Genomic DNA, 26,724 nt, shown 5'->3' on the forward strand with positions numbered 1-26,724 from the left:
CACGCACACACAAAACAAATCCACTGTGCTGTCTGGAGGCTGTTGGCAGGAAGTTGGAATGAAAAGCTGGAATGAAAATGAAAAACTCATTTCTGACGTGATTTTTTTTTCACTGCACTGAGGACGTACACAATCTTTTTTTTTGTAGTACACGCACGCACAAGTGCCAACCAGGTTGCGTGTGTGTGCGCATGCGCGGGGGACAATGACACGATGATTTGATTGAGCTAACTGATGCTGCTAATTCTTGTAACACACACACACACACACACACACACACACACACACACACACACACACACACACACACACACACAATCCACTCCGCTGTAAGCCATCTGGATGCATGAAGAGCTGTTCACATAAAAAGCTGATGTGATTTTCAGCTGGACTGTGGAATGAAACAAAGTCTTTTTTTATGGAAGTCTGAAGTCAGTGCACAGCATCACTGGACTACACGTCACAATTTGGACTTTAGCAGCAGTGGAACACCAAAATCTAAGTCCCTTTTCTGTTGTTTATAAATTACTAAAATGTCAAATGACAAGGATCTATTTTAGTTGTTCTCTGAATGGTATGTTCCAGCTTTCACCTCATGAAATATTCGTACCTTTGAACTCATAAACATTCATATTTGTATAATATGTTGTCCAAATGGATGTTTATTTGTCCATCTTGCTTATTTTTGATAAGTCCTTTTGTTAAGTAATGGCACAAGCTATGGTGTGCACATGCAGCCTCAGGGAAATGTGTTAATGAGTGAGATTGACATACAGAAAAAGGTGCTACTTATATACACGTTTTTCTCTCTTCAAGAGGGATTTTTTTTGGCAGGTGTGACTTGTACTAAAAAAAAACAACAAAAAAACCAAAAACAAAAAACAGATGAAAATTTACACTTGCACAGTCCACAGTCACAAAAACGGCAACACATTTCAGCTGTTTTTTTGGTGCCTTAGTCTGTTTTTTTATGTTTAATGTATTAAATATTCATTCCTTGTATTCCTCAAGGACCTAATCTTGGTTGTATTTTATTATTTCCACATCAGCTGCCTTTGGGCATTTTTAATTCGTCACTTTGTGGCAGACTGTCTACATTTTTCTCAGCAAGTGAAGTAGCTTTTATGACTGTCTGATCTCTGATTGAACTAAGAAAACATTACATTTTGAAACCATTTAAAAAACATCAAACAGAGACTTGTATTATTGGATCTGAGACTACTCCAAGAACCCTGGAATCGATAAATGCCATAAATAACTATAAACATTTAGATTACTGAACTGTGCAGTGAGAAACTGATTTCACTCAGTGAAATTTTACTCCACTTGTTGCACTGAGCTTTAATATTTCAGCTCCTGTTGTTCCTGTATGCATCCCTTACCCATATCTATGTAGCGTTTTCTCATCAGCCTCCTCAAGCCCACAATTCCATTCTGGGAAACTGTCTCCTGATCTCTATGGTGTCTTTGGCTGCCAGACTGCCGGATCTTGATCACTCCACAGCGCTCCCTGCAGCCAGAGCAGAACATGCGCATTAATTTAATGGCGCACAGATGAAGATAGTGTGTATTACCATTTGCACAGATTTGGAAAACCAAATCAATTCTATGGATCCTTTTAAATTCATGACTATTTAAATGGGCTAAGGCGACCCGGAACAAAGATGAAGCTGAAATGTTCTTGGTTTTTAGTTTGTGTTCTAGTGTGTATTTATCACAGCAAGAATATAACTGGTTGGAAAAGTGACCTAAAGGAAACAAAAACTACCAAAAGACAACTCAGACATGAAATGATGTGCTCTGTGTGTTTTAAGGAGGTACACACCAAGCAGACAGTCAGCCATCTTTTAATTAACAGGGGTGGCTAAAGAGTCACCTGGAGTGTTATTTAGTCTTCATGGTGGAGGCATGGCCACAATATTGATTCATGATAAGTTGAACCTTTCAAACATAGGTGCATTTTATGGGTTACACAGACGACTCGATCAGTCGACTTTTCTGATCTGCAATGACACTTTAATCATGACGTCGTCTATTTACTGATCACATTATCATCCACCGCTGACCACATTGTAATATCAGCAGTGACTGTATAGACACCCCCCCCCCCACCCCATGGTCACACAAAGATGCGCAAGAGCCCATAGCCAAAAATAAGACTATAAAGTCCAATGCCAGGAACTGACCTAAAACCACCTTATGGTATTCAACACTATCAACGCAAAAAATGCGATGGGATGCAACAGCACACGGCTTAAGGCCTGGGTCATACAGGCTGAACTGACAGCCCATGCTTTGGAAGCTTTGGGACTGTCTACTGGTGCAAAAGACCAGAAACTGTGACTGGAAGGACCACAACAACTAGGAAAAGATTTAAAGCCAGAATCACCCGGGACGCGGTTTTCTAGCTCAGAATAAGATGAGTTCAGCACCAAATATTCACTTGGTTGCACACGGGAAAGGCAGAATGGTGGGTGAGTAATGTTCAGTTATGTCACCATTTCCATCTGTTCTTCTTTTGTGCTCAGATGGAACTTGTAGCATACAAGAAGAATCCTTGTTTTTGCAAAAAGTTATTTTCAGCCGTCAGCATGTGTATAAATTTGTTTTGGCTACAGATTATCACTGTCACATATTCCCTTTGTTATGTGTTCCTTATTAATGGTGTCATCAACTTTCACGACTCTATGAATGACACAAAAACAGACATTTCCCGACAGACGATCCACATACTTGTTGCAGATGATGACTTTGCAGTCCTCTGGCTTGCCAAAAACCTGGAAGCGTTTCCTCAGCATGTTCTGGGTCACACTGCTTGGCAGGTTGTGGATGCAGAACACCTGGCAGTCGTCCTAGCAACAGGGAAACCATGGCAACAGTCAGGACAAAGGACAATACGGAATATTGATAACTGTGGCCACTGAAGCAAGAGTCTGCACGAGGGCTGGTGTCCTGAGGATCAACTGATAACTGGAGTTGGATCGGAGCGTTAAATTCGTTCACTGTAATGCGGCGTGATGTGAATATGTTTGCGTGCTCCCGTTACCTCATCTGGCGTGACTTTGTTACTCTGCTCCTCTTCAGGACAGATCTCAGAGTTCTCACTAAAGCAGAACAAGGGAGGAAAAAGGAAAACGAGGACAGAGAGATAAGGACATGAGGTGGAACTGAAATGCGGCACAAAGGACGTGTCTTCCTCTGACTGCCAGTGAGGTGTTACTGTAATCTACAAACTTTCTAACCAGACACAAATATTTCTGGATGTCCCATTAAATCTTACTTTCACACCTCCTGTGTGTAATAAAAAAAAAAATAAATAAATTTTTCCTCAGCACAAGATGTACAACTCAAAATTAGAAATTTGGACACAACCTATTGTGAATGCTTTGTGAATAATAAAACCACTTTATGTTTGTACTGCTGTGTGTGCGTACAGAACAAATATGGATGACTTTACCATCATGTCCACACCGCAGACATCTACGTCACTTTACGAGTCAAACAGGTTTTCAGGACCATTAAAGGGGACTCAACAACACTTAACAATCCAACCTCAGTGCCCCATGGCCTACACAAACACGTATGGTGGCCATTCCAAGGTGGCAGCTGTAGCCAGGCAGGGGTCACTGAAGAATTACAAAATTTAAAAATGCTCCAATCATTTTGATTAGTATACCACATTATTTGACTGATCATAAAGATTAGAAATATAGTTTGGATGATCTTTGACTGAATGTTTTTGAGTTATGGGGTAAAAACAGCAAAAATGGCGACAAAGGTTCAAAGTTAAAGTTGCTCCAATTTTGGTAAAACAGTGATGCAAATTATTGGTTGCGCTAATGGGGTTCTAAAAGGGAATAGTGTGCATCACCTGTCATGCTGAGTTACCAAGTTATTGGGGTTGGTGAGGTTGGACCTTACTTGTGTGAAGCACATTGAGGCAACTTTGTTCTGATTTGGCGCTATACAAATAAAAATAAATTGAAAAAAAAAATTGTAACATATGTCCCAGGTCATAGAAACCAATGGAAATCGACTCTGTTGGACCTTTATTTTGGGGATCAAGCATTCATCCATCCATCCATTCTCTCTAACCGCATACTCCATTTGAAGGTCACGGGGGTGCCAGAGATCAAACGTTTGACATAGTCAAAACAATTGTATTTATTCATCCTAGCTCAACCAATTTTAAAAGTCTACAAATAATTGGACAATCTAAATGTAAGGATTTCTTTAGACAGGTCTGAGGATTGATACATGAACATTTCCAAATCCACAAAGTATGTCTTATATAGGCCCTGAAACCTGTTGGTACCAGTGCCTATCTCCGGATTATGTTACATCAAGCAGACGAGAACCTGTGACTCCCCTTGGATGGGACACCAGTCTGTCACAGGTTACTTCCCCAGCCAAGGCCGGTACCCATTTCTAGCTGAGTGGACTGAGACAATATAGGTTAAGCAGGTCAGGGCAGAATTATTGCCCCAAGTGGAGGAGTTTAAGTATCTTGTGGTCTTGTTCGTGAGTGAGTGTAAATTGGAGTGTGAGATTGAGAGAAGGATTGGGGCAGCTTCTGATGTTTTACAGAAGCTGTACTGGACCATTGTGGTAAAGAAAGAACAGAGCAAGTACGCAAGACTCTCACTTTACCAGTCACTTTATTCTCCTGTCCTCCCCTATGGTCATGAACTTTGGGTAATGACCGGAAGAACCAGGTTGTGGATACAAGTGGGGGAAATGAGATTCCTCCGTCGGGTAAGTGGGCTTATACTCCATCACAGGGTGAGAAGCTCAACTGTCAAGGAGGGACTTGAGGTAGAGCCGCTGCTTCTCTCCATCGAAAAGCGCCAGTTGAGGTCTCCATATGGAGAAGACCCAGGACATGCTGGAGGAATCATATCTACCAGCTGGCTTCAGAACTCTACGGGATCCCCCGGGAAGAGTTGGAGGATTTGGCTGAGGATGCCAAATCGACAACAGCATGATGCTCCGCCCCCACCCCAAACCAAGGATTATCCCAGTGTTCTAATATGGTTGGAAAATACCAAAATCGCATTTGGATGTAGGTCATAACAAATTTCTGAAACAGATTTTTTTTTGGTGTCTTTCGATTGATTTTTGACCTCTGATGGGTCATAACTGGACTCTCCCTATCTCTCACCTGGAATCGGTCTTGCTGGCTGGAGAGTCTGGACATAAGTGCAGGATTGGCGATGGCGAGCGAGAGGCTGACGAGTGCTCCGCCTCTTCCTCTGAAGCTGGCGGTGATGCATCAGCCAGCTGGCAGTCTGACGGTGGCGATGACGAGATGACTGGCGTCACCGTTTGGAGCTCCTGTGGCTTTTCTGGGATGATGTCTGATGGCTCCACCCTGTCACCGCCCTTCTCCGCTGATCCCTCCTCACTGGAAGCTTTAGGCACAAGGGTGCTTCCTGCTTCACTTTCTCTTTGTGCCTGTAAGATGGCACCCAGTATGGCAGTGCTGCGCTTGCGGCTCTCTCCAAGGCTCAGTGCACAGTAGTCGTGGTCGCCAAAACTGTGGCAGGTTTCTCCATCACTGACTTGACCCATACGCTGTAGTTGGGCATAGAGCTCAGTCTGCTCTGGAAGCTTCCGCTGGTGAGAGCGGCTGAGCCAGGACGAACCCTTTGTGGTAACGTTGGCATTGATGGACTTGTCGCCGCCTCCTTCGCCATCACTGCCGCTGCCTCCGCTTGTCCCTCCTCCACACTCCCCTCCCGGCTTGAAGAGCTCATCTTCCACAGGCTTGTGAGGCGGGGTGGTGGGTGGCGTGAGACCTAAGGCAAGGGGGAGGTTGACACATGAGACAGATGCTAAGTCTAACATAACTCTGAATCTTTAAAAAACAGATCATTTTTATTCCGAGAGCACACATGAATCTATGCGCTATAAACACTTTAGTCAATATTCCTTCCACACAGCTTCAGGTGCTCTGACAGATCTAAATAACCAAAAAAATAAAAAAAGAAGGAAAAACCTTCCTCACAGCAAGTCCAATCAATGTGCCTAATTTAAAACTGTTTGGGGTTAAATCACAGCAACTGTCACTGAATAGCTGGAGGCATTATGAAGCAGATCAATCGCGACAAATCCCATCATTACAGAAACAGTATGATCAGAAATCAAAAACATCTAACACAGGTACAAGAGGACTTGACCAGGAACCAAATCCTGAGTGATCAAAGTTCCCACCCTCTCCAGACTGAAGAGCCCCTGAAGCGCACGTAAACGTGGAGCTGTTGTGTCAGAGTGACACAACAAATGAGTGTCAGCGAACTAAACCTTGCGAATCTGACTCATCACCTGCACTGCGTTTGTCTTTCTACGTGTTCGCCATTTAATGTTTTTATTTGCATCACAAGAACTCACAATTATAAAACACTGTGTCTTTTTCCTGGACAACCGATATCATGAATAAGTCACAATCAAGCCACAGTTATAGCATACAACATATTTTCCAGAGGAAAAGGCACATTTTTAATTTTACTAGCTTTTGAGGTCCTGTCATGTGACTTAACCATTATAATAATAATCATAATAATAATATGAAGAAGAAGAAGAGCTATTTACATGTATGTTTATCTGTCCATTTGCTAACTTTGGGAATTTAACAGTCCTTATGTTACACACCACACATTGAGGGCTTCCTGCATATATCCACTGTGCACTTCTCTACATTGCTGTGCACCAGCAATCTGTGTCCATCTGACAATTTCTTTTGTCAAAACTGCACCAAATAACATCATTATGTTGTACAACACACGTTTGTCTATCTTGCTTTTTGAAATTTAAAAAGTTTTTTTTTTTAAGTAACAACACAGTCTGTGGTGTGCACATGTGCCACACTGAGTTCCTGTCTGTTGTTAAAGTTGCCCTCAGAGAAATGTGCTATTACAAAGTGAGGTCCAAACAGAAAAAAGTGTGACTTGTACTCTGGTGCGAATTATATACGATCACTTCTATGCACCATTCTACCCCTAGTGCAAATACTTCTGCTGCTTACACAATGTGAAAATGAACCTATGTACGCTGTTGTGCTCTTACTGCTTTTGAAGACAGGGATCAATACACTGTCTGTTAATAAATCTGGCAACCCCTAAATCTGAGTGTAAACTTTTGCTGCCGGCCTGCAGCTACATCTCCATGCAGCTCTACTGGTTAGTACAAAATATAAGATTTGCTTCCACTGCTCCCACCTGTTGTGAGTGGAGCTGTGAAGTGGCCCATTTAAATCTAAACAAACATGTCATGTGTTTACCTGCAGTTCCGCATAGATCCACACTGAGTGTCTGCTCAAAGGGCTTGGTGCCGTACTGGGACTCTCTGGTGGAGACGAGATGGAGACAGAAATTAAATCTTTGCTGTGTTCACTTACAAGTTTCAACCAATAACAGCCTCAAGGTATAGAGTGCACACTGATTTTTTTTTTTTGGGGGGGGGGGGGGGGGGGGGCAGATTCCCGGCTAAATGTCTGCTGAATTTGAATTATGCTCATTTGCTGAAAAGGCTGCTGGCATTTCACAACGTTCTTCACTTCTTATCACAGCAGCCACATGTACTCCACTGTCCCCTGCTCTATTCTTCTTTTGCTTTCTATTTCTGGCCGTCTGTTTCTGTTTCTCCACTTGCCATGAAAAGCAGAGCCGTGGCGGGCAGGCCATCTTCAGGCGGGATATTACCAACCCTCCACGGAGAACACAATAACATAATACAAAGTACTCAGTCAGCTGATTCATTTAGGAGATGGACGTACGCCACGGGTCCCTGCAGGTGAGTGATTGAGCTTTGTGACTGGATGGAGGTGGAGACATCCCAACGGTGGAGGACGGGTGGGCGGGAGGTTAATTCAGCACACAGAGAGCAGCGAGGGCAATCCGTCTGCTGCAGATTAAAATCTCACTAAGCCTGCCAGCATCCAGACAAAATCTGGATCCTGGAACAGCATCTTTAAATGTAGACATGTTTTATCTGGTTTCAAATTCAGAGTGTGATAAATGACCAGACGGTCAAATTCCTGCATGAAAAATCATCTCACACAGTGTAAAGCACGTTTTACAACATCATAAAACATGCGCACATTCTCTCCACATGCAAAACATTTTGTGATGACACTTCCAGGGCTCTGTAAAAATGCCTGTTTTTACAAATAAAAAAATGCAATATTTTACAAAGGGACATTTATCTGTAAACACCAATACACGACAGACGTCACATTAACGTGTTGGTTTACATAATGAATGACTGAACCAATCAGTGTTTAGCAGAGGCACTTTTACCCAGAATCCTTTGCCTGTATTTGTTACAAAACCTCAGTATTGGTGCATTATTCAACATTAAAAGATTTATGCTGTATTTTAACTTTGTACAAATGACAGAATTGACATTAATGGAGTTATTCTATTGGTATTAATGTTATTTATAAATCAAAACCATAAGTCAGTATGACTTTATTTTTCAAGACCTCCGCCTGACCGGAGCATTGAGATTGTGAGATTATAGCTGCTCTCAGAGTGCCTCTGTGCTGGGAGCTCTGTAGTAAACACGAGCTTCCAGCAGGGACAGAATGTTCAAAGAAAAAAGTGTGTGTTGGGAGGGTGTAGTGACACGGACCCACAACAGGGGGCGGTAATGAACGGACAATGGATGAGCCAAAAGTAACAATTTAATGTTGTGAATTGCACAACGGAATACAGACAATTGCAGTTGAGGAGTTCAGTCAATCATACATAAGGTGACGTGTGGGCAGGCTCAAGGATAGAAGACGTCTGTCCAGAGAAGAGCCGGATCCCACACGGCTTCCACTGCCAACGGATCTGAAGAACAACGGAGCCGCCAAGTCCTGGGTCCCAGGTGGCCACCGTCTCCAGCTGTCAGACCAGGTACTGCTGGCAGAAACAGAAACAGTTAATGGTGGGTGTGTGAAGACACACCCAGTAATCGTTCCCTGAGTAGTTCCTCCGGGAGGGAGAACCTCCACCTCCAGATACAATATCACCCGTGCAGCTCCTGTTGGTCCCCTTCCTGGATGGAGTGAGAGACGAAGACCGTCGTCCTCTCACTGTCCGCCAATCCAGCCTTAAATAGACCTCGCAGGAACACGGCTGCACACAGACCACTGTTAAGTCACAATAATAATCACCGCAGAGAAAATTACCTTGTTCGGTAGCTGATTTCTCGGCGAGGAGGTGGAGTTGCAGTCCGGCCTTTGTAGTGATTGTGATGAGTGACAGCTGGTGCTGATAAGGGACAGCTGTCACTCCCAGCGGCTCCGACGCCCTCTCGTGCTTGGAGCCCGCACTCCAAGCAGGGCGCCATCTGGTGGTGGTGGGCCAGCAGTACCTCCACTTCAGTGGCCCACACAACAGGACCCCCCCCCCCCAACGGGCGCCTCCTGGCACCCGACCAGGCTTGTCCGGGTGACCGGTGTAGAAGTCGGCCAGGAGGGCCGGGTCCAGGATGAAGCTCCTCTTCACCCAGGGGCGCTCTTCGGGTCCATAACCCTCCCAGTCCACCAGATACTGGAAACCCCGACCCTTTCGACGGACGTCCAGGAGCCGGCGTACTGTCCACGCGGGCTCCCCGTCGATGATTCGGGCAGGAGGCGGCGCCGGTCCAGGGGCACACAGTGGAGAGGTGTGGCAGGGCTTGAGTCTGGACACATGAAAAACAGGGTGTATCCGCAGTGAAGCTGGTAGCTTCAGCTTCACTGCGGCCAGACTGAGGACTTTGAGTATGGTGAATGGTCCTATGTACCTGTCCTTGAGTTTCTGGGATTCCACCTGCAGGGGGATGTCCTCTGTGGATAGCCAAACCTCCTGCCTGGGCTGGTATGCAGGGGCTGGGGAACACCGGCGGTCTGCATGGGCCTTAGCCATTGTCCGGGCTCTGAGCAGGGCAGAGCGGGCGGTACGCTACACCCGACGGCACTTCCTCAGATGGGCCTGGACTGAGGGCACCCCGACCTCTCCCTCCACAAGCGGAAACAACGGGGGCTGGTACCCCAAACATACTTCAAATGGGGAGAGGCCGGTGGCAGATGAAACTTGGCTATTATGAGCGTACTCGATCCAGGCCAGATGGTCACTCCAGGCCGTCGGGTGCGCGGAGGTCACGCAGCGGAGGGCCTGCTCCAATTCCTGGTTCGCCCGCTCTGCCTGTCCGTTCGTCTGGGGGTGGTACCCGGACGGGAGACTTACGGTGGCCCCCAGTTCCCTGCAGAAACTCCTCCAGACCTGGAAGGAGAACTGAGGACCACGGTCTGAGACAATGTCCGATGGAATCCCATGCAGACGCACGACGTGGTGGACCAGGAGGTCTGCAGTCTCCTGGGCCGTCGGGAGCTTCGGGAGGGCCACGAAGTGGGCCGCCTTGGAGAACCAGTCCACTATTGTGAGGATGGTAGTCAAGCCCTGGGACGGCGGGAGGCCCGTGACAAAGTCCAGGCCGATGTGAGACCAGGGGCGATGAGGCACGGGCAGAGGTTGGAGTAGGCCTTGGGTCCTGTGATGGTCGACTTTGCCCCTGGTGCAGGTGCTGCAGGCCTGGACGTACTCCCGGACGTCGGCTTCCAGAGACGCCCACCAGAAGCGCTGCCGGACCACTGCCACGGTTCTTCGCACCCCTGGGTGGCAGGAGAATTTAGAACCGTGACAGAAGTCAAGGATTGCAGCCCTGGCTTCTGGTGGGACGTACATCTTGTTCTTGGGTCCAGTCCCCGGGTCCAGGTTCCATGTCAGAGCCTCCCGGACGGTCTTCTCCACGTCCCAGGTAAGGGTGGCCACGACAGTGGACTCGGGGATGATGGTTTCCGTTGGGTCTGACAGCTCAGTCCTGACTTCCTCCTCGTGCACCCGGGACAAGGCGTCAGACCGTTGGTTCTTCGTCCCGGGGCGGTATGTCATCTGAAAGTCAAAACGCCCGAAGAACAGTGACCAGCGGGCTTGCCTGGGATTCAGACGCTTGGCGGTCCAGATGTACTCCAGGTTCTGATGGTCCGTGAAAACCGTGAATGGTACCGAAGCTCCCTCCAACAGGTGTCTCCACTCCTCCAGAGCCTCCTTCACCGCAAGAAGTTCCCGATTGCCGACGTCATAGTTCCTTTCAGCCGGGGTCAACCTGCGAGAAAGTAGGCACATGGGTGGAGAACCTTGTCGGACTCCCCGCTCTGGGATAGCACGGCTCCTATCCCTGAGTCAGAGGCATCCACTTCGACTATAACTGGCGTTTTGGATCAGGCTGCACCAGAACTGCCGCAGTTGAAAACCCGCGTTTCAACTCCCTAAACGCGGCTTCGCACTGATCCGACCAGGTGAAGGGGACTTTTGTGGAGGTCAGGGCTGTCAGGGGGCTAACTAACTGACTGTAGCCTTTGATGAACCTCCGGTAAAAATGAGCAAAACCGAGGAACTGCTGTAGTTTCCTACGGTTTGTTGGTTGGGGCCAATCTCTCACCGCCGCAACCTTGGCCGGATCAGGGGCGACGGAGTTGGAGGAGATAATAAACCCCAGGAATGACAAAGAAGTACGGTGGAACTCGCACTTCTCACCCTTCACAAACAGCTGGTTCTCCAACAACCGCTGCAGGACCTGACATACATGCGTAACATGAGTCTCAGGATCTGGGGAAAAGATGAGTATATCGTCTAGATATACGGACAAAACCGATGCAGGAAGTCCTGCAAGACATCATTTACCAAAGCTTGGAATGTTGCAGGGGCGTTAGTGAGGCCGAATGGCATGACCAGGTACTCAAAATGACCTAACGGGGTGTTAAATGCCATCTTCCATTCGTCTCCCTTCCGGATCCGAACCAGGTGGTATGCATTCCTAAGATCCAGTTTTGTGAAAATTTGGGCTCCATGCAGGGGCGTGAACACCGAATCTAACAGTGGCAGAGGGAATCGGTTGTGAACCGTGATCTCGTTCAGCCCCCTGTAATCAATGCATGGACAGAGTCCGCCGTCTTTCTTGCCCACAAAAAAGAAACCAGCACCCATCGGGGAGGTGGAGTTCCGGATCAGCCCGGCAGCTAACGAGTCCTGGATGTAGGTCTCCATTGATTCGCGTTCTGGACGTGAGAGGTTGTACAACCTGCTGGACGGGTACTCAGCGCCCGGTATCAAATCAATGGCACAATCATACGGACGGTGCGGGGGAAGGGTGAGTGCCAAATCTTTCCTGAAAACGTCAGCAAGATCATGGTACTCACATGGCACCGCCGTCAGATTGGGGGGGACTTTAACCTCCTCACTAGCTGTCACACCAGGCAGAACCGAGGATCCGAGACACTCCCGGTGGCAGGTTTCGCTCCACTGAGCCACAATCCCAGACGGCCAATCAATCTGGGGATTGTGCTTTATCATCCAAGGATAACCCAAAATCACACGGGAGGTAGAAGGTGTTACATAAAACACAATCCCCTCCCTGTGATTACCAGACACCACCAATGTCACTGGTTGTGTCTGGTGTGTGATTAATGGAAGAAGGGTGCCATCTAGTGCCCGTACCTTCAATGGTGAAGGTAGAGCCACTAGAGGGAGCCCGACTTCCCTTGCCATCTGCTGTCCAGCAGATTCCCTTCCGACCCCGTGTCTACCAGTGCTGAGGCGTGAAGGGTCAGATCCCCACTCAGGATCGTAACTGCGGATTTGCGGGGGTTTCCCCCCGCATGCGTGTTATGGCCCACCCTTAGCCCAGTTTCTAAGGGCGGGCGTTGTCGTTTAACCGCTTGGGCAGTTCCTCTGTAAGTGCTCACTCGAGCCACAGAAAAAACACTCCCCACGGGCCAGCCTCCGTGTCTGTTATTTGATTTAACTTTGGCCCTGCTCGTGTCCATAGCTTCATCAGCAGGGGGAGCTGTCGCCACACGGGAGTCACGGGCTGTGGAGCGTGGGGAAGGCGGCACCCTTTCGGACCCGGAGGAAGAGGGACGGCTCGTGCCCGGCCACGCCCCCCGCCCTGCTCCCAACGGTGTTCCTCTAATAGGTTATCTAATCGTATAACCAGATCAACAAGCCCATCGAAATCCCGCGGTTCGTCCTTAGCCAGTTGAACGACCAGCGGAATGTCTGATTCAGGCCTCCGGTCAGCAGGAGGAGGTGCTGCAGCAGCGCCCTGAGCTTGCGCTTCCACCCGGGCGGTGAGAGCCTCCATCCTCCGATTGAGAATAACATTCTGCTCAGTGACTAAGTCCAACCGAGCAGTGAAAGCGGTTAAGATTTGCTGCAGCTCACCTAACACGCCTCCTGCTGACGCCTGTTCACCTCGCGCTTCCATTGGCTGTTCAAGCGATGGTTGACGCCCCTCGGGATCCATGACGCTGGCCGAGAAATCCTGTTGGGAGGGTGTAGTGACACGGACCCACAACAGGGGGCAGTAATGAACGGACAATGGATGAGCCAAAAGTAACAATTTAATGTTGTGAATGCACAACGGAATACAGACAATTGCAGTTGAGGAGTTCAGTCAATCATACACAAGGTAACGTGTGGGCAGGCTCAAGGATAGAAGACGTCTGTCCAGAGAAGAGCCGGATCCCACACGGCTTCCACTGCCACGGATCTGAAGAACACCGGAGCCGCCAAGTCCTGGGTCCCAGGTGGCCCCCGTCTCCAGCTGTCAGCCCAGGTACTGCTGGCAGAAACAGAAACAGTTAATGGTGGGTGTGTGAAGACACACCCAGTAATCGTTCCCTGAGTAGTTCCTCCGGGAGGGAGAACCTCCACCTCCAGATACAATATCACCCGTGCAGCTCCTGTTGGTCTCCTTCCTGGATGGAGTGAGAGACGAAGACCGTCGTACTCTCACTGTCCGCCAATCCAGCCTTAAATAGACCTCGCAGGAACACGGCTGCACACAGACCACTGTTAAGTCACAATAATAATCACCGCAGAGAAAATGACCTTGTTGGTAGCTGATTTCTCGGCGAGGAGGTGGAGTTGCAGTCCGGCCTTTGTAGTGATGGTGATGAGTGACAGCTGGTGCTGATAAGTGACAGCTGTCACTCCCAGCAGCTCCGACGCCTCTCGTGCTTGGAGCCCGCACTCCAAGCAGGGCGCCATCTGGTGGTGGTGGGCCAGCAGTACCTCCTCTTCAGCGGCCCACACAACAGTGTGGTCTCATGTTTGGGTCTGTTGTGTTACTTTTAATATTAGTAGAAGCTATTGTGGCATTAAAACTTAAATTGTGTTAAATGTACCAGAGAAAATATTGGAAATTACTGTTATCGGTTATCTGTAACTTCCGATACATTTTTGGGTGGTTTATTGTTTATCTTTATCGAAGATAACTTTTCAGTTATCTGATTATCTGTTATCAAAGTTAATTTTTTGGTTATCTGTGCCCACCACTGAGTACCTGTCCAGCAACTTCTGAGGATCCTGCAAATTTTTTAAGATGTAAGTAGGGCTGCTGCTAGGACTCTCCCTACTAAGCAATGCACAATGTCGCTGCACCAAAGTCTTGACATTTTGCTGAAAGGCAATGTGATGTGGCTTTTCTGTTTTGTTTTTAACCATTTTAAGTTTTGTTTTGATTTTTTTTTTTTTTTTAAGGTTGGTGAACTGGGTCCCTGCGTGATTTTTTTGTAATCCCTCTTTCGCTGCTATTCAGCAGATGCATTTCAGCTGGAGGTTTGAACATGTAAGCCTCGCAGTCAGTTTTTTAAAATGATTTTATTTAAGTTTCCGTGTTTGTGAAGCTCTGTGTGTTGCCCAAAAAGCAAAAACCAAAAAGCGAAACACTTAGTGCGAGTCTCAACAAAACACAGAAGAAAGAGTGGCCTTCTTCCAGAGACTGCTTGTCAGTTTGGCTGGGGACGGAGCTGTGTAAATGGACTGCATTTATATAGAGCTTTTCTATCTGCATCAGACGCTCAAAGCGCTTTACAAGTAATTATAAATAATAAACAACTAACTTACAAATAATTACAAATAATAACATTCACCCGATGTGAGGGTGCTGCCATACAAGTTGCCCACTACACACCGGGAGCAATAGGGGAATAAAGACCTGGCTTATGGGCCCTTAGTGATTTTCCAGTCAGGCTGGATTTGAACCGAGGATCTTCTGGTCTCAAGCCCAACGCCTTAACCACTAGACCATCACCTCCCTTCCCCCGGACATAAGTTGGGAGAGGCTCCCCTCACACCGAGCAGAGAGACACAGCACCTGGCCGCCGGGCGAATAGTCACTCTCCACGTAGAGCGGACCGTGTGTTTTTTAAAATAGACAAACACACTGCTTCGCTTTAAATGCACAGTCAGTCTATTTCAGATGATCAGCGTGGACCCTCTTTCTCTTAAAAGGCTATTTTTTACTCTGTGTGTCACGTTAGAAAGCAGCAGCCTTTCACGCTAATGATTAGCGTTTACACGGCATATGCGCATGCTGTAGTCTTCTTCTGTTTGTTTTTTCTGGGGACATTACAACGCCACACACAGGCCTGGCATATGTACTACAACGTTAAACAAAGCTTCGAGGCACAGAATCTGCCTCGCCATTTTTTGTAATTAAATTGTTTGTGTTACTCAACTAATCGTTTCAGCCCTAGATGTAACCCAGTCAAACACTTGAGCATTTTGTACAATTGTGACCCTCCAACCAGGACGTTAGACATCGCCAGCACTGGAGTTCTGGAAATGATTTTTTTCCAGTCAGCTGAGAACCACCAGTGGTTTGTGAGAAGGTGGGGAAATACTCAAGGAGTCTGCTGTATTGCGCAGAGCTCCTCCAGGAAGGTGGAGATTCTGTTCTGGCACTGAAATAATTAGTTTCAGTCTGGGAGACAGGTATCATCGCTACGGAACTCAAAGAAAGGACTTTTCATCCCATGATGCGAATGAAAGGGTCATCAGATGGACTTCATTAACTCCAGTGCGGGGGTATTATGCTGCTCTCTGTGCTGCGAAGAGTGCTGGCAAGGATCAGTCCCATTTACTTGTTGCTCAGTGAGTGGAGCTGTCTCGCTTCACACTCAAAAAGTTCACCATTGACCACCTTCTAGCTCTGCAAGTAGTCACTGAACACAAGCCTGAATATCAGAAGCACCTCTTTGTTGATTTTCTCAAAGCATTTGATTCGGTTGAAAAGTTTTGCTCTGTATGCCTAAATAGTCCCATGACAATGAATGTCTCATGACAACGTGAAAATGCAGCTTCTGAAATCCTATTCTACTGTCACTGACAAATGTGTTTTAAAAGAAGAAATTGGACAGAATGATTCCTTATTGGAAAAGCAACATTGGAATGCATGCTTTCACAAAGGTCCAAAACACGCCTCCTCCAATGGCTGGTTCTAACAGGGCTATTCCACAGGGTGCCATTCTACTATGATCACCCACGACCCAAAACAAGCTTAAAAATGGATTGAAATGGCTTCATCCAGCTTGCCTCCTATCAGGCTAACTTATAAAGAGCAGACTTGCCAACTGATTTGCGTTTTAGGTCCAGACTTGGCAACCCTCCCGAAAAGAAAGGAGCTGCTCCCCCTTGGCCAGACATGATGGAGCTATTCAACTGTAAACAAAAACGTTGACAAACGCTGCTTCGGCTTCAAATTTTTACCCAGATGGAGGATGGTCAAACAAGTTTCAAGCAGTAGTCACTAAGGAATACTCTGTTTAAAGAAGTTCAAAAATGTTAACCATTAAGACAACGAATACCCGGAGGTTACCACGTACAATTTCTAGAATCGATAAGAAATTTTTGAACAGTTCAAAAACTGGATCCCAATTTCATATCTGGTGCCAATGATGGTCATAACTACTACGTATACTAAGTTTGTACAAGATTGACAAAGATGGATCAAGTTACTGTGATCCTTCAAAACATGTCCCGATTTGCTATTTGGGATTAAACGGGAAGGAACGGTGATCTGTGGAATAGCCCCATAAAATTGAACATCTCTGAAAGTAAGGCCCAACATTTTCATCAACAAACATACACTTTAGTTATCTAGGGTATTCTATGTGAAGACAAAGACTACAAACTGGCTTGTGCTATATTGCTAACCATTTACAGAGCATGATGAAGTCTTGCATAAAAGGTTTAATACCACATTGTGTATCATTCATGTCTCCAAGCAGAATTAAATATGATGTAGTTCTTTGAGAACAGTCGTTACTGCGTATTGATGTACAGCAGGTTCTCTACGGAGGTACTCACCCAGTGGACTTGGGGTTCAGAGGCAGGCAGAGACAAACTCTTTTTTCTGCAACCAAAAAAGCCAAAAACAAAAATAAATCACTCACACACACATATACACACACACACATATATACACACACACACATACACACACACACACACACACACACACACACACATACACACACACTCAGAAGGAATGAATGTGAAAAAATTAATTGTGCTACTGAGAGGAAACCCAACCATTTTAAAAACAAATACATGATACTGTCACAGTTGTCACAGCTGGACAATACTAAGTCTGCTAACTATTCAGGCAGATAGGGGGTATTGTTTTCGGTCATATGTGCCTGCCCAAGTGTGAATATAGTAACTAGAAGAGTTTAAATTGATTTGGACCAAAGCTGGTGGACTGATTAAGCTTCAGGCAGTAAGTGCTCGAGTCTGGCCTTCTTGTCTCAAGACCACCTTTCCACTTACTCAGTCTCATCTCGGAACTGAAAGCAATTCTACTCTGCCTTGACCCGGTTGGAGGCTACAACAAGTACACACATTAATTAAAAATGATATTAACAATTATTAACGTGCTCTAATGTGAGCTGTCAAAATTGCTCAGTATCTTATATCTGACACTTTTACAACATGTTCTGTTTTGGTATACCTCTTTTTTTTGCCCATTTTGACTTCTTACAGTGTCTAACTGAAATGCCGAGCCCGTCTGCCCAACAGAAATTTTATTTTGAACTTTAAGAGACTTGATTTTTTTTAGATCTGTTTTGACGCAGTCTCGCCTCCTACAAAGACTCGATCTGGACTTGGTCTCGGACACTTCAAAATCTCAAAGTCTAGGTCTTGATGTATGCTTGGCTCTTTAAGGTCTTGGTCTTGACTCATACTCTATATAAGTGGTGTTGTACCCATCCCAACAAGGATGGTCAAGCTGGTACGGCGCATCGCCACATCCATGACATCACCGAACCACCTTGGGTCCTTAATGGCAACCACCCAGACAGACATCGGATTCATCCCCACCTCTTGAAAGTAACTACCATCTACCCAGAGACAGGGGACATGTAGGCATCCCCTAAGAGGCCTTTTCAGGCAAGGACACAGTAATTTCAATGTTTAAAAAATGGTCAAGGTCATACGACAACGCCAAAATTTAGGCCCAAGGCTATTTTGAGGGGCGTGGTTAAAGATACACCTGCGGTTACTATTACAGATATGCTACAGTCCATCCTACCTATCTAGGATGTACTTTAACATGTCTCTAATACAACCCCAATTCCAATGAAGTTGGGATGTTGTGTAAATGTAAATAAAAAGAGAATACAATGATTTGCAAATCTCTTCAACCTATATTCAATTGATACACCACAAAGACAAGATACGTGTATTTAATGTTTCAAACTGATAGACTTTTTTGTTTTTGTGCAAATATTAGTTCATTTTGAAATGGATGCCTGCAACATGTTTTCAAAAAAGTTGAGACAAAGACTGGGGAAAGCTGATGAATGCTCAAAGAACACCTTTTTGGAACATTCTACAGGTGAACAGGTTAAATGGAAACAGGTGAGTGTCATGATTGGGTATAAAAGGAGCATCCCCAAAAGGCTCAGCTGTTCACAAGCAAAGATGGGCGAGGATCACCACTTTGTGAACAACCTGTGTGAAAAACTAGTCCACAGTTTAAGAACAATGTTTCTCAATGTTCGATTGCAAGGAATTCAGGAATTCCATCATCTACAGTACTATATAATCAGAAGATTCAGAGAATCTGGAGAACTTCTACACGTAAGCGGCAAGGCCGAAACCAACAGTGAATGTCCGTGACCTTCGATCCCTCATGCGCCACTGCATTAAAAACTGACATCATTGTGCAAAGGATCTACCGTGTGGGGTCAGGAACACTTCAGAAACACCATTGTGAGTTAACACAGTTCGTCGCTACATCTACAAGTGCAAGTTAAACTCTACCATGTAAAGGGAAAGCCATTACATCAACAACATACAGAAACACCGCCGCCTTCTCTGGGCCCAAGCTCATTTGAATGGACAGACGCAAAGTGGAAAAGTGTGCTGTAGTCTGATGAGTCCACATTTCAAATTGTTTTTGGAAATCATGGATGTCGTGTCCTCGGACAAAAGAGGGAAAGAGACCATCCAGATTGTTACCAGTGCAAGTTCAAAAAGCCAGCATCTGTGATGGTGTCAGGATGTAAGTTTTCTCTGTTTTACTTTTTTTCCTTTATCTGTTTGGTTGCTCTCAGTTTGTCTGTTCCTCCGTATGATCTTTTTTCTGCATTGGTTTCTCTGTCTCTCTTGGTGGTGGGTGTGTCTCTGCTCTCCTGACCACGCCCTTGTTTCTAGACTCCTCCTCGCGCACCTGCTGTCAATCTGCTACTAATCACTCGCATGTATATATACTGTCATTTTGCTGTTTCTTTGCCAGATTGATGCGCCCTGTGCCTCTTTCCAGCTCTCGTTCCTGTATTCTCTTGTTCTGCCAGCCTCATCGTGTTCTCGACCTCCAGCGTGTTTAATCCAACCGTTGTCTAAGCCTGATGTTTTTTGTTACTGCTGCTCTGTATCTTGGGACTGCCTTCCTGTGTACTGATCCTGCTATTATCTCCACTAAAGTCTTCTAACCAGAGTGCTAGAGTTGAGCCTTTGCATTTGTGTCCAATCCATACATCCTGTCAGATCAATCTGGCCAACAATGGACGCAGCAGGCTCAGATGCTTGTCAGTTGGCAGTACGTCACCACAGCAAGCAGCTGGCGCAGCAGGAAGATCAGCTTGCTGCGCGCAGCCCCGGGCTTGGCGAATTCACCAACGCCAGGATGCTTTCATGTCTTCAATCAATGAGCAAATGAGTCAGTTACTGTCACGACTCAGCCCTCAGGCTTCGTCGGATTATGCCACCGGCGGTTCCAGCCCACCTCCACCGGTGCCGAAAGCCACCTTACCGGCTTCTGTGTCAGTGCCAGTGGTGTGCAAACCAGCTGTCGTAACCTGAACACTTCTCAGGCGAAACCGGAGACGTCAGACCAATTCATTACTCAGTGTGAACTCCACTTCGAACTGATGTCCGCCATGTTTCCGAACGACAGAGCAAAGATTGCTTATATTATCACTCACCTGACCGGTAGTGCAGCATTCTGGGCCACCGCTGAGTGGGGTCGTCAGTCACCAGCCTGTGCTTCTCTCACTGCATTCACCACCGCACTCGAGCATGTTTTTCCAGCACACGGCTCCAGGGCAGGAGGCAGCGTGCTCTCTCATGAGGCTGAAGCAGGGAAGCCGCCGGGTCGGTGATTACGCAATCGACTTCCATATCCTTGCAGCAAAAGTGAATGGAAACCGGCGGCATTGTTAGACGTCTTCTACCAGGGACTGTCCGCGACATTCAAGATCAGCTCATTGTGGTCGACTTGCCGGACGACTTGGACAGTGTGATCGCACTGGCCATCCATACGGACCGCCGCCTGCAGGACCGACCAAGACGTGGGAGTCACTATCCGGATCTGTGTACCGACATGCCTCCAAGCGGCCATTCTCCTCCCATGCTCGGCTCGATCCTCCTCCTCACAGCTCAGAGGAACCTATGCAGCTGGGACCCACACATCTCTCACCGGCGGAGCAATAGCACCGCCGTGAGGGCGGAATCTGTGACTACTGTGGACAGTCAAGGCACTTGATATCCTGTTGTCAAGCCAAGGGTGCCACCGTGTGGTCAAGATCAGAGCTGCGGGTGAGTCTTAATTCCATTTCTTCTGTTTCAACTCAAACATTATCCCAGCCAAATTAATATCTGACCACTCCACCATAGCCGTATCGCATTTGTTGATTCTTGTTCTGATGCCAATTTGATTTTGTCCTCTCTCGCCAGGTTCCTTCACCTTAAGCTGTATAAGATCTCTCGTCCTCTGGTGGTATGTGCAGTGGATGGGCATGTTTTGGGCCATATCACACACGTACTCAGCCGGGTTAAACTGATCATTTCCCACACACACTCAGAATCCATCAGTTTTCATGTACTGGATCAGATGACTCACCCGATCATTTTGGGGGCACCCTGGTTTACAAACGTCATGGGCCAAATTTTGATTGGGTTAAAATGTGAGAATGTTTCATGGAGCCGGCATGTAATAATGTATGTCTGAATAATTCTGTCTGTACTCCTCAGGGTTCTGATCGGATCTCACCGGGAGTTCCAGAATGCTACCATGACTAGCAGCCGTTTTCAGTAAGCCCGAGCAAAATCGTTACCACCCATCGCAATTATGATTGTGCTATCGAGCTCCTCCCCAGGATGTCGCCGCCACGGGGAAAGCTCTTTCCTCTTTCAGCTCCCGAATGCCATGCAATGCATGAGTATATTCAGGAGTCTTTGGTGGGGGATTCGTCCTTCTTCATCGCCCGCAGGGGCGGGTTTTTTTTGTTGAAAAGAAGGATAAGACGCTCCACCCCTGCATAGATTACCGGGGTTTAAATGACATCATGGTAAAGAACCGCTACCCGCTCCCGCTAATCTCTTCTGCGTTTGAGTTGTTAGAAGGGGCGACGATTTTTACCAAGCTTGATCTACGAAACGCGTATCACTTGGCAAGAATTAGACAAGGAGACAAGTGGAAAATGGCCTTTAACACCCGTCTGGGCATTACGAATACCTGGTTATGCCATTTGGACTCACGAACGCACCTGCAGTATTTCAGAATCTAGTCAATGATGTCCTATGGGAATTTCTTAATAAATTTGTCTTTGTTTATTTAGATGACATCCTTATACTTTCCCATGATTTGGTTATGCACACACATCATGTCCGTCTGGTATTACAGACCTTATTGCAAAATGGGCTATTTGTAAAGGCAGAAAAAGGTGAATTCTACAGATCCACGATCTCTTTTTAATTTAGCTTTTGTAAACTCTGCTGGTGAAATCAAAATGTACCCCGCTAAGGTGACAGCGGTCCAGGAGTGGGCAACGATTCTTAGGTTTTGCCAACTTCTACCCAAGTTCGTCCGGGGTTTTAGTACCGTTGCAGCTCCGCTTCATGCAGTAACCTCGTCCCTCTGCCCGTTCGTCTGGACACTGAGTATGACGAGGCATTCAGAGCCCTAAAAGATCACTTTACCGCGGCCCCTGTGCTGCTCCTCCCTGACCCCGCTCGACAGTTTGTGGCTGAAGTCGATACCTCCAATGTGTGTGGGGGCGTTTTTATCACAGAGAAATCCTACTGACAACAGATTGCATCCGTGCGCCTACCTGTCTAGCAAGCTGTCCCCAGCTGAACGAAATTATGGTATCGGTGACCGCGAACTGTTAGCGGTCAAAGTGGCTTTGGAGGAGTGGCAGCACTGGCTGGGGGGGCACAATACCCATTCATAGTCTACACTGACCATAAAAATCTTGAATATCTCCACACCGCCAAGCGTCTTAACTCCCGTCAGGCCCGTTGGGCAATATTTTCTAGTCAATTTAACTTCTCCCTGTCCCAACAAGGCGACTCGGTTGACGCACCCGTGGAGCCGGAAACAATCTTACCTCCCTCCTGTTTTGTGGCCACACTAACTTGGGACAGTGAGTCCCGCATCAAATCAGCTGTGGGAGATGCGCCCGTCCCTGCTGGGTGTCCGCAGGGAAAGCTTTTTGTTCCTCCGGCCCTCCGGGATGAAACTATTCGTTGGTGTCACGAAACATGTATGTTGTGTCATCCAGGTATTAGGAAGACCATATTTATAGTGCAGCAAAGGTTTTGGTGGCAAAATTGTCTCGGAATATGTGGCCGCTTGTCAGTTATGTGCGATGCACAAATCGTCCAAACAACCGCCCACTGGCACTACACAGCCATTACCGATTCCGATTTGTCCATGGTCTCACATTGCAATAGATTTTGTGACCAGTTTCCCACCTTCTAAGGGGCATACGGTTGTCCTGACCGTCGTTGATCGCTTCTCAAAAATGGTTCATTTTATACCTCTAAGTGAACTACCGTCGGCTAAGGAAACTGCAGTGGTCATGTTAAATCACTTCTTCAAATTACACAGGTTGCCTCAGGACATTGTGTCAGACCAGGGTCCACAGCTCGTGTCCCATTTTTGGAGGGAGTTTTGCCATCTCCTCGCGGTCACATCCAGTTTAACCTCGGGCTACCATCCACAGGCCAATGGGCAGGTGGAACGGTTAAATCATGAGTTGGAGAAAGGACTTCGGTTGTTAGCATCACGTCATCCCACCTCCTGGTCAAATCAACTCCCGTGGGTTGAACTCGCACATAACAGCTTGCCCTCCGCTTCCACCACTTACTCTCCATTTCATGGTTTTTGGTCATCAGCCCACACTTTCTCCTCAGTCGATCTCAACTCCCCGGTTCCCTTGGCACTTAGTCTTATCCTCCGTTGTCGGCGAACCTGGGAGCGGGCACGAAAATTTCTGCTACGTTCCACAGCATCCTATAAAGCCTCCTCTGACCGTAAGAGGGCAACGGCTCCATCTTACGTCGAAGGCTAGAAAGTGTGGCTCTCGACTCATTATCTTTCCCTCAGGGACGTGCCCAAGAAATTGGCTCCCAGGTTTGTCGGTCCATTCCCGGTCTCCAAGGTCATTAATCCTGTTTCTGTTCGTCTTCGTCTCCCCCGGTCCATGCGTATCATCCCTCCTTTCACGTTAGTTGTGTCAAACCCATTCAGTCGAGCGCTTTGTGCCCTCCTGCTGTACCCCGGCCGCCCGCCGGGGTGTGGATGGTGGTCCTGTTTTTTTCTGTGCGCCGGTTCCTGGCTTCTCGCCGTTGCGGTTTTCAGTATTTGGTTGATTGGGAGGGGTATGGCCCTGAGGATCCTGGTCTTATTCGCACTTTTCATGCTGCTCACCCTGCCTCGCCTGGGCTGCCCGGGGTCGGCCATGGCAGGTGGGGGGGGGGGTACTGTCAGGATGTGAGTTTGCTCTGTTTTACTTTGTTTTGTCTTTATCTGTTTGGTTGCTCTGCAGTTTGTCTGTTCCTCCGTGTGATCTTTTTCTGCATTGGTTTCTCTGTCTCTCTTGGTGGTGGGTGTGTCTCTGCTCTCCTGACCACAACCTTGTTCTAGGCTCCTCCTCGTGCACCTGCTGTCAATCTGCTACTAATCACTGGGATGTATATACTGCTCATTTTGCTCTGTTTCTTCGCCAGTTTGATGTGCCCTGTGCCTTCTTTCCAGCTCTCATTACTGTATTCTCTTGTTCTGCCAGCCTCAGTGTTCTCGACCTCCAGCCTGTTTAATCCGACCGTGTCTAAGCCTGATGTTTTTGTACTGCTGCTGTGTATCTTGGACTGCCTTCCTATGTACCGACCACTGCTATTACCTCCACTAAAGTCTTCAAACAAGAGCTGCCAGAGTGAGCCTTGCATTTGTGTCTAATCCATACATCCTCTCAGATGGTATGGGGGTGTGTTAGTGCCCATGGCACGGGCAACTTGCACATCTGTGATGGCACCATCAATGCAGAAAGGTACATCCAGGTTTTGGAGCAACACATGCTGCCATCCAAGCAACGTCTTTTTCAGGGACATCCCTGCTTATTTCAGCAAGACAATGGAAAACCACATTCTGCACGTTACAACAGAGTGGCTTCGTAATAAAAGAGTGCAGGTACTAGACTGGCCTGCCTGTAGTCCAGACCTGTCGCTAATTGAAAATGAAAATATGTGGCGCACTGTGAAGGGCAAAATATGACAACGGAGACCCCGGACTGTTGAACAACTGAAGTCGTACATCAAGCAAGAATGGGAAAGAATTCCACCTACAAAGCTTCAACAATTAGTGTCCTCAGTTGCCAAACGCTTACTGAGTATTGTTAGAAGTAAACGTGATGTAACACAGTAGTAAACATACCACTACCCAGCTTTTTTGAAATGTGTTGCAGGCATCCATTTCAAAATGAGCAAATATTTGCACAAAAACAATAAAGTCTATCAGTTTGAACATTAAGTATCTTGTCTTTGTGGTGTATTCAATTGAGTATAGGTTGAAGAGGATTTGCAAATCATTGTATTCTGTTTTTATTTACATTTTACACAATGTCCCAACTTCAATGGAACTGGGGTTATAGTAACCGCAGGCGCATGAAGTGTGAAGAGGATGAGAGTTTCTAGGATTTTCACTGCGTGGGACACCAGTCCATTACATGTGGGAGGATGAAGTGCCTTGTTCAAGGACACAAACAGGTAGCATGATTGTGAATCGCTGAAACACGAAAACCTGAAAACAGGTTTATGCTACATTCATTCTGCAACTAAAACCAAATGGTAAAATTTTGTAAAATGTGCACAGAAGAAGAACGAGGTATGTAGTGTGAACACGGCCACTTCCTGACCTGTGTGGCAGCACGGTTTGGTCGGCTCCATCACCCTGTGGCTGTCGACTAAAGTTAACTGCTCTTGTTGATTCTCCGTTGTGATTCGTCCTCCTGCTTGGATTGGGAGGAGTCTGACCCTCACTCGTCCCTCATGCTCTTCCTCTTTGTGCCTCCTTTCTCTATCACTCACATGTTCCGACCACAGACGCTTGGCAAAGCGACTGGGGAAGGACGCCAAACGTAAGGACCGCCGAACTGAAAAAGAGCCACTGTTCTTTGTGGTTAACTCAAGGTTTTGTGGTGCCACAGAGGAGGAGTTTTTTCGATCAGGGGAAGAGGAGTCTTTACAAATCTCCAGATTAGGGTTGGGGAAGTTGGGAGGTTGGGTTGAGGCTCTTGGGGCAGAGTTCGGACAGTGGGAGTATGGTGGGCTATGCAGTCTGTAAGGCTTGCTTACGTCAAATGAGCTGCTCTGCTGCAGGAGCTCGCGTAGTAGGGAGTTGGCTTTCACCTCCCTCCTCCTGGTGAAGGGAAGCCTCCTTGGGCCACTGTTGCTCATCCCACTGAAGGTTCCACTAGTGCTGGATGTAGCAACCAACACGACTCTGCCATGAGAGTTTGTTGTGGCCGGGCGAGAGGACTCGTGCGGGTCCTGCTGCGAGCCAAACCCAGAATGTCCCGGTCTCGGCGCTCCCAGCCTTGCTGCTTCCGTGTGGGGAGGCAGTAGGTGTGCATGTACCTGATCAGCTCCACCACTGACTGCAGTTCTTTTTCTGAGCTGAACTGAGGCTTGGCTGGCTCAGGGAGGGCTGTGGACATGACCACACCACCTTCCATTTCACTACTGGAAGACTCCCCCTCCTCCTCGTCCTCATCGTCCTCCGACTCACTGTCCTCATCCTCCTCCTCCTCGTCTTCATCAGTGTCAGGGGCCGTAGTCTCCTCAGCGTTCCGTGTGGTGGTGAGGTGGCGGTGGAGCTCGGTGCACAGGCGTCCAGCTGGACGCACCACACGTGGCTTTGTCTCCTGAGGGACATCAATCTGAGGCGGGAGACACAGAATCACCCAAAGTTTACACACTGAAATGTTCACTGTCGCCACAAACATAGACTTCAATTAGCAAAACGCATCTTATTATAATGACCGTAGTGTTCAAATGATGGATGTACATACGTGGCAACTCCCCCCACTCCAACGCACCCACGCCCCTCTAAGTGACAATA

At 47.2% G+C, this 26,724-nt stretch overlaps 1 protein-coding gene across 1 annotated transcript in view; it reads right to left on the bottom strand.

The window, feature by feature from the left end:
- Window positions 1-26,608, bottom strand: part of LOC117519708 (peroxisome proliferator-activated receptor gamma coactivator 1-beta-like) — a 29,343-nt gene extending 2,735 nt beyond the window's left edge. The window contains 8 exon segments of the mRNA XM_034180965.1: window positions 1,383-1,510; window positions 2,734-2,852; window positions 3,047-3,104; window positions 5,162-5,798; window positions 7,280-7,344; window positions 17,184-17,229; window positions 25,520-26,146; window positions 26,149-26,608. Coding sequence (XP_034036856.1) covers window positions 1,383-1,510; window positions 2,734-2,852; window positions 3,047-3,104; window positions 5,162-5,798; window positions 7,280-7,344; window positions 17,184-17,229; window positions 25,520-26,146; window positions 26,149-26,608 — 2,140 coding nt within the window.
- Between the last annotated feature and the right edge of the window lie 116 nt (window positions 26,609-26,724).

This window comes from Thalassophryne amazonica, chromosome 11, assembly GCF_902500255.1.
Source record: "Thalassophryne amazonica chromosome 11, fThaAma1.1, whole genome shotgun sequence".
In the NCBI taxonomy this organism is placed as follows: domain Eukaryota; kingdom Metazoa; phylum Chordata; class Actinopteri; order Batrachoidiformes; family Batrachoididae; genus Thalassophryne; species Thalassophryne amazonica.